This window comes from Bidens hawaiensis, unplaced genomic scaffold, assembly GCF_021521415.1.
Source record: "Bidens hawaiensis isolate Kalapana, Puna unplaced genomic scaffold, B.hawaiensis_p1.1 tig00007248_1, whole genome shotgun sequence".
In the NCBI taxonomy this organism is placed as follows: Eukaryota; Viridiplantae; Streptophyta; class Magnoliopsida; order Asterales; family Asteraceae; genus Bidens; species Bidens hawaiensis.
Window position 1 is genome coordinate 274,731 of NW_027491500.1, and position 7,046 is coordinate 281,776.

General features: G+C 36.3%; 1 protein-coding gene across 1 annotated transcript; it reads right to left on the reverse strand.

The window, feature by feature from the left end:
- Positions 1-2,416: 2,416 nt before the first annotated feature.
- LOC143634785 (uncharacterized) lies at positions 2,417-5,949 on the reverse strand. Its single transcript, XM_077102779.1, has 3 exons — positions 5,489-5,949; positions 3,313-3,489; positions 2,417-2,739 (listed from the first exon to the last, which is right to left on the reverse strand). The coding sequence occupies exons 1-3, from the start codon at positions 5,947-5,949 to the stop codon at positions 2,484-2,486; spliced, it is 894 nt and encodes a 297-aa protein (XP_076958894.1). The 3' UTR covers positions 2,417-2,483.
- Positions 5,950-7,046: the final 1,097 nt, after the last annotated feature.

Consider the following 7,046-nt stretch of genomic DNA (forward strand, 5'->3'; position numbering starts at 1 on the left):
ATCAATTTAATATAATTAAACATTTTAACTAGTTCATAAAAATAATAACGATAAATAAATCCCAAGTCAAAATTAAACGTCAACAAAGGTTCATCATAAGCCTAGGCAGTCTATAAAGTTTAGCCTAACATCATAAAAGCAAACAAAACAATAATAAAGGAAATCATGGCGAAAATAAATAAGAACGGAAGATTAAAGGCGATAAAACCCGGAGTCTTCGTTCTTGGATGATAAGCACTTCGCCGGCTGATTCCTAACCTTCAAACCCACCAAATATTGCAATCCTAAGCTCCAGAAAACTCCAAATTCGGCTCTGGTTCGCAGAGTATGCTCAGGATTAAGTTTAGGGGTGTTTAAATAGGTTTCCTGGGCCCAAAACTGATAAAAACCGAAGAAAATACGCGAAACAGGATGCCCGGAGCGCCGCGCGGGGGGATTTGGCCTCCCGGTCGCGCGGCGCTTTGGATGAGGGGGGGCTGACCGGTCCGGTTCGTTTCCTGATGCGGTCCGGTTCAATTCTGATGCTCTGGTTCACCGGTTTGGCTTGTTTTAGCTCTTTTTTCGCCCTTTTTAACCATGAACAAATCTCGAAACCTACATTATTCAAATATGTTAGTAATATACAAATTCTAATAAAAACCGAACGGAAACTAATAAAATATCATATTAAATATACAAGGGATTTAAATATATTTAGCATTATATCATTTGAGCACACTCAATACAAATAACTAATTACACTATTTACTACCTAATATAAAATATTTTATTGGTGAAGAATTGCTGCCTCCGTTCGATTAAATTTTTGTAACACTGTTCGATTAAATTTTTATATCAATCCCGGTTAGTATGTCATTGCGCATCAAGCAGCGTTTAAAAAATCGAATGACTATATGATAACAAAACAAATAGTAACAACGAAATGAGAGTATCAAACTAATTAAAAATCCAATGGAGTCTTTTTTTGTTTTAATAATTTAATAAAATATACTCTTACATTAAGACAGAAGGCAAACGAATAACAAGCTGAGCCCAAAACACTTTTTGAATTGCAAAACCTAATTTTTAAAAACCGCATTCATACGTTTTTGAGTTATGACATTATTATGCATGACCCGTTAGACTCGGCTAGGTAGTTCCAGAGCTTCAGACGCGAACAAAAAATACATTTATAGGTTTAGGAGTCATAACATTACTATGAATGACCTGTTAGACTCGGCTATGTAGTTCCACAACTTCAAACGCGGGGAAACCAAAAATACATTCATAGGTTTCGGAGTTATAACATTACTATGCATGACCCGTTAGACACGGCTAGGTAGTTCCACAGCTTCAGACGCGAGGAAACCAAAAATACCAATTCTATAAAGATATTAGTTGTGGTTATACATATAAAAATTATACTCTTATGATTTAGTTGTGGTTATATTTATAACAAAGCCAGGCAAAATAATATTTTTTCGTTTTGTATATTTTTTTTATAAATAATATACCTATACTGTTAAAATAAAACATTACATGTCATTCAATTAGAATAGTCAACTAGGATACCAGCTAATACTATTATAATTTGTAAATTACTAACAAAGATATCAATATACCTTTAAATGTCTTAAATGAGGTTTTTAGATATTTATGAATTATAAAATTTTATTTATCATTATTTATATTTTATAAATCAATAAGGTATGTTATCAAATTTAATTTTTTTGTTGTATTTTTTTAACCACATGTATATTACACAAACTATATCTTAGTACATTTGGTATGCAAGCAAAAAAAATATATACAATTTTTGTGAATAATATATATTTCCTAAATATGTCTTTTTATATATAAGCTCAAAATAACTAAAATGAGTGATATATATATATATGCTCAAAACTTAATGATCAACCGAAACATTACTTGAATAATTGAAACACTTCTTCTAAGAAGCAAACAAACCGTATTTTGTAATCAAAATTGACCGGTTATATATTGTAAAGATATAATTTAAAAGAGTTGACACTGTTTTAGTGACAAAGATATAATCGAAAGGAATTAAGGAAACCATTTTAATCACCTGACATAAAATGATGCTATACATGCCAACAATTAAACTTGAAAATTTGTATTACTAATTTAAAACCGAAAATTTTACCATATAACCTCAAAAACATATACACTAGAACGTACCGGTCATGGATGAAACCCGAAAGGGATATTCATCAAATACGGTGACGCACACAAGCACCTGCGAAAATTAAGAAAATAATACAAGAAAGTTTAAGTTGTCTAGGGTTTGGTAAAAGATATGAAACCGTGCCATTCCCATTTACATAGAATTAAAAGTAAGGCAAAACTAATTAACTTCTTGCAAAATATATACTAATAACTTAAAACAGTTAGCATCAACCATGCATATAACATATATAGGCACCTATTGCTTGTTAGTTTCATACATAAAAGATAAAAGATGCATGCATGGATGTTGATAATGATCACTGGTGACAAGGTAGCATGTCTTGAAGAAGGCCTCCTTGGTCTAGTTTTAGCATAGCAGGCGGTGTGGTGGCGGCTGCAAAGGCGGCAGTGTTGATGACATGGTTAAAGGTGGGGATTAGAGGTGTGGAACAAACGGTAGGCGGATGGGTGTGCTGGCCTTCATAGGTGGTGATAACATAAGATGGATCATCCGTACACCTTTCCACTCTCTTCTTCACATTACATGTTGCACTTGTGCATCTAAAATAGCTCCTGCAAGTCACCGATCAATTAGATAAATTAATCTTCTTGTTAACCGAATAAATTTGAATGGACGGGGCATGTAAAACGTACCCCTTCCCTAAATTTTTCATCGTACTTGTCCTGAAAACAACAAATCAAGAGGACCCTTTTCTTTTTTGTTTTTAGTGTGAAAATGAGAGAATATTAGTGATTTAACAATTTAACGGGGTACATCAAGTAAAAGCGGAGTTTGGCTAACCAAACACCAACAATGCGTTATTCAAACATCACTGACATGTTATACAACCACATGACCTCATATGGGCCTTGAGGTGCAAAAATGGCAGATCATACAACCAATATAGCGCGTCTGACTAACACATATATAATGTGTTTGTGTTTGACTAACACATAAATGATTGATGTAACCACTAACAAAATCATATGAACCGTGTGACAATTATGTGCACACGTACATATGACGCTCTACTTTACACGTATAACATCATATGAACCATATAATGTAAGATGTGTTTTAACGGAATCATCCTAAAAAATGGGTAGGTTGAGTGGTTTGCGCAACTAACAAAAGAATATCATTACCTTGGGAAACGGCTGTTCTTGACAGCTTTCTGGCCGTACTTGCGCCATCGGTAACCATCATCCAAGTGATCGACATCAGTCCTAGTCATGAATGCAAATCTTGGTGCTTTCTCTTTCTTTTTCTTCTTTACTTTTGTCGCGTCACCATCCATTGCTATTTTCTTCTCTTTAACACACCTATTATATGTTCACATGATCCATTCATTTCCAATTCAAGTAAAACATTTAAATAAATACCTTGGAGAAATTGTTAAAAGTAGACATTTTCCTATGTTATATCTAATTCATGTTAATGCCACCAATAACGACTTCATTGAATACATGACAACGTTATACATTCGCGTATCCATACAAAACCAAGATTTACGTGACCAAAAATTCGCATAACTCGGTAGTCATCACTAAATGTATGAAATTGTTCTCGTGTGACGACTTCAAATATGCTGATTCTACGACTTTGAATAAGCCTATTTTATATACATTTATAGTTATAATTATAATTATAATCACTTGTTTGCATCAAGAACCATCCAAGATTATATGTTAATTACACATAACATCATAGCTCATCTGTATAGTAATATATATATAGACATTAAAAAATCTAAAAAAACCCATCTCTTTTGCTTGTGTACTGAAGAGGTAGGTCCCAGCAGAGCCCAGTTGGACTCGCAAGACTCACCTCAAAGAGGGACGTCTGCGCAGTTGAACCCGCAAGACTCACCTTCAACAGGGACGTCTGCGCAAAGGCTAAACTCGCAAGACTCACCTTGAAGAGAGACGTCTGCGCAGAAACCAACTGGATCCGCAGGACCCACCATGCTCAGAGACGTGACGTCCTTACGCGCAGTACGCAAGCTGTTCCCGTAGGAAAAGCCTCCCAATGGTCGACGTACTCCGCCTGTTCCCGCAGCAACGGATACTAGCCATCAGGGAAGGCTACCCGCGCAGCAAGGCTACACGCACAAGGCACTTAACTCTTAAATAATTCAGTAATGTCACCTGAAGAAGGAGTGAGCAAGCCGGGAAAACTCCCGCCCAAATGAGCCAGTCCGTACGCTACTGGAGGATCTTTTGTACTGTACCTGACGAGGTATGGACAAAAGATCTGACCAAAGCTGCGACAGCTCACTGACAACAGTACAACGAGCAGCATGCTCTATTACTTAATGTCACTATCAGCCGCTGCCTACTCACCAACCTGTCGTAGCACGTGCATAGCCTGCAGTTGGTGGAAAAGGAATAGTACACAGCCGGCCTGGTCACTATTAGCCGCTGCCTACCCACCAACCACCAGCATGGCATGTGCGTAGCCCACAGTTTGCAGAACAGGAATACTATTCAGCCGGCTGTACCTTCTTGGAAACCTACCTTCGGCTATAAATACTCCAACACCTTGGAATGGTATTATTATCTTATCTTCTCTAGCAATCTCTCTTAATATACACTTATATTCAAGAGCAATCTAGTCTGATTCTCACGCCGGAGGGTGGTCACAAGGAGGTACCCCCCTTCTTAGTGACGAGCTCACGGTCTGTTTTGCAGGTCATCAGAAGAACCATCTTTGCCGGACCTAACCCTTCATGGGAAACATCTACTTAACCCCCAGATTATCCGTAATCTGCCCGGGGTCTATTAGTGTTTCTTCATGTACTTACCAATATTACATTCATTTCCAATCCAACATTTGCAGTATATATGCTCATCTAAATGCAACTTGATATATATAGTACACACAATAATAATATATATAGATCTAGTAATTGCACTTGCCAAAATGACATATGATTAATTAATTAATATTCAAAACCCATAGATTTTTTCATCACATTTAGGGCAAGTAAAAAACAACTAATTAAAGCAATGAATTCAAAATTATATATATATATATATATATATATATATATATATATTAGATTCTTGGGGTGTTTTATTCAAACACGGTTTAAAATGCAAAACAAAAAACAACAACAACAATAATAATAATATCAAGTTAGTGTCCGCGGTATGATTTCTCCGGAACATCCAAGACAAACTCTGAAGCCAGTGTGGATCCGGTTAATACAATATAGCCTGGTCACGGTGAGACCAGACTCTCCAAATCTAGAGAGTACGGTAGTCTAAATACAAAAAATTCGTCGTTTTAAAAAAATAATAATAATAATTAATATCTTACAGTTGATGAGCATTAGGTGAAGTGCAGATTGAAGAAGAGTTGGGTGATGACGGCGGCTGTCCATTCAACACCACCGATGATGATTCTATTTCTTCATCAATGGTAGCTGTAATAATATTATTATTATTCTCCGCCTCCTCCGCCTTGTGAAGAATATCATCATTATCATTACCAATAATAATATCTGGATGATTCAAATAATGAGGTGACGGTGGTGGTGGAAGCTGGTGGTGAAACGCCGTCGTATTGTCAAACATTGAATAATAATATAAATCTTGAAAACCTAGTAACTCCATGAACCCTAATGAAGTCTTCTGTTCCACGTCATCACCACCTGCAGTATTAGTAGTAGTAGTAGCAGTAGCAGTATTAGTAATAACTGGTAGTGATGAGAACGGGTCAGATGTAACATTCATATTAATATTATTATTATGATTATTATGATATGGGTTAGCCTCCATTTTGAGCATCATAATAATATTCAACAAGCTAAATATTTGGCTTATAATTTTGAAGGTGAAAATAAATTTAGAAATGAGGGTTTTGAAGGAGGCTTGGGAAGGAAGATTGACCGGAAGTAGCCGGTGGAGGATGGTACGGACGACGGGCAGATGACGGTGGGTGTATTTAATGTGAGTCGTAGATAAGGAGGAGTGGTAACTTGTAGCACTATCTAACCGACTGCTACAATGGTCAAATTGTCTTTTTGTCTTTTTATGGAAGTTGGAGTTTTGGTACCTCATTTTGTGCTTATATTGCATCAAGGACCTTTTGTTTTTTCTTGAAATTCAAGGTTCGGTTTGGTCGGGTTGCTCAGCATCTCGGGTTCAATATGCTTTCAGTTTTGGGTTCATGAGACCAATTTGAAAATGTGTAAGGTTGACTCTCGGCTTCCTCACGTAACCTAAGATGATAATATTATGTGGAACCATTGGCGGATCTTTCTTTGGGTCAAAGTAGGTCGCAGCCACATCACTTTTTTCAATAAGTAGTGTATTTTTTTTTTCTGAAAAAATCAAAAATATGTATATATGTATTGAGTCTGGTCCAACCAAATTATTTGAGTCCGGCTCATCGATATTACTTGAGTCCGGGCCAGCCTTGATTTTTCTAACAAGTAAAGTTTGTTTAAAGACGAAGAACGAAAAATCATTTATGAGATAAACATGAATATAAAGAAAGGGAAAGAAATAAAACTCCATAAGACCAAGCTCAAGCCCAAATAAATTTTAAGCAAAAAAACAAATAAATAAACAGTAAGCCCAAGATCCAATCCTACCATCTTGTTGATGTTCGAACACGTATAACAACATACGAAGTATCTATTGTGTGCTGGTCGTTGTGTGACTTACTGACTTGTGAGATTCGGCACATAAGTCTGAGCAGAAACCAAGAAACAAGCATGTGAATTGGTGAAATCGTTTTGGGTGTGAAATTGATTAATCGATTGATTGAGCACTGTCGCTGTCTGTTGAGGCATGAGATTCGGAATTGACTCGTGTGGGATTTAAATCGATTAGTCGGAACTCGGAATAGTCAACAGAAGCAAGTAGAGGCT

What these genes read in the sequence shown, in the direction of transcription:
- LOC143634785 (XM_077102779.1), bottom strand. Translation starts at nt 5,949, where the DNA reads ATGGAGGCTAACCCATATCATAATAATCATAATAATAATATTAATATG. An exon ending in TCACCTAATGCTCATCAACT is followed by an intron (nt 3,490 to 5,488) that starts GTAAGATATTAA and finishes AACATATAATAG; the next exon opens with GTGTGTTAAAGAGAAGAAAA. An exon ending in AAGAACAGCCGTTTCCCAAG is followed by an intron (nt 2,740 to 3,312) that starts GTAATGATATTC and finishes GGTGACTTGCAG; the next exon opens with GAGCTATTTTAGATGCACAA.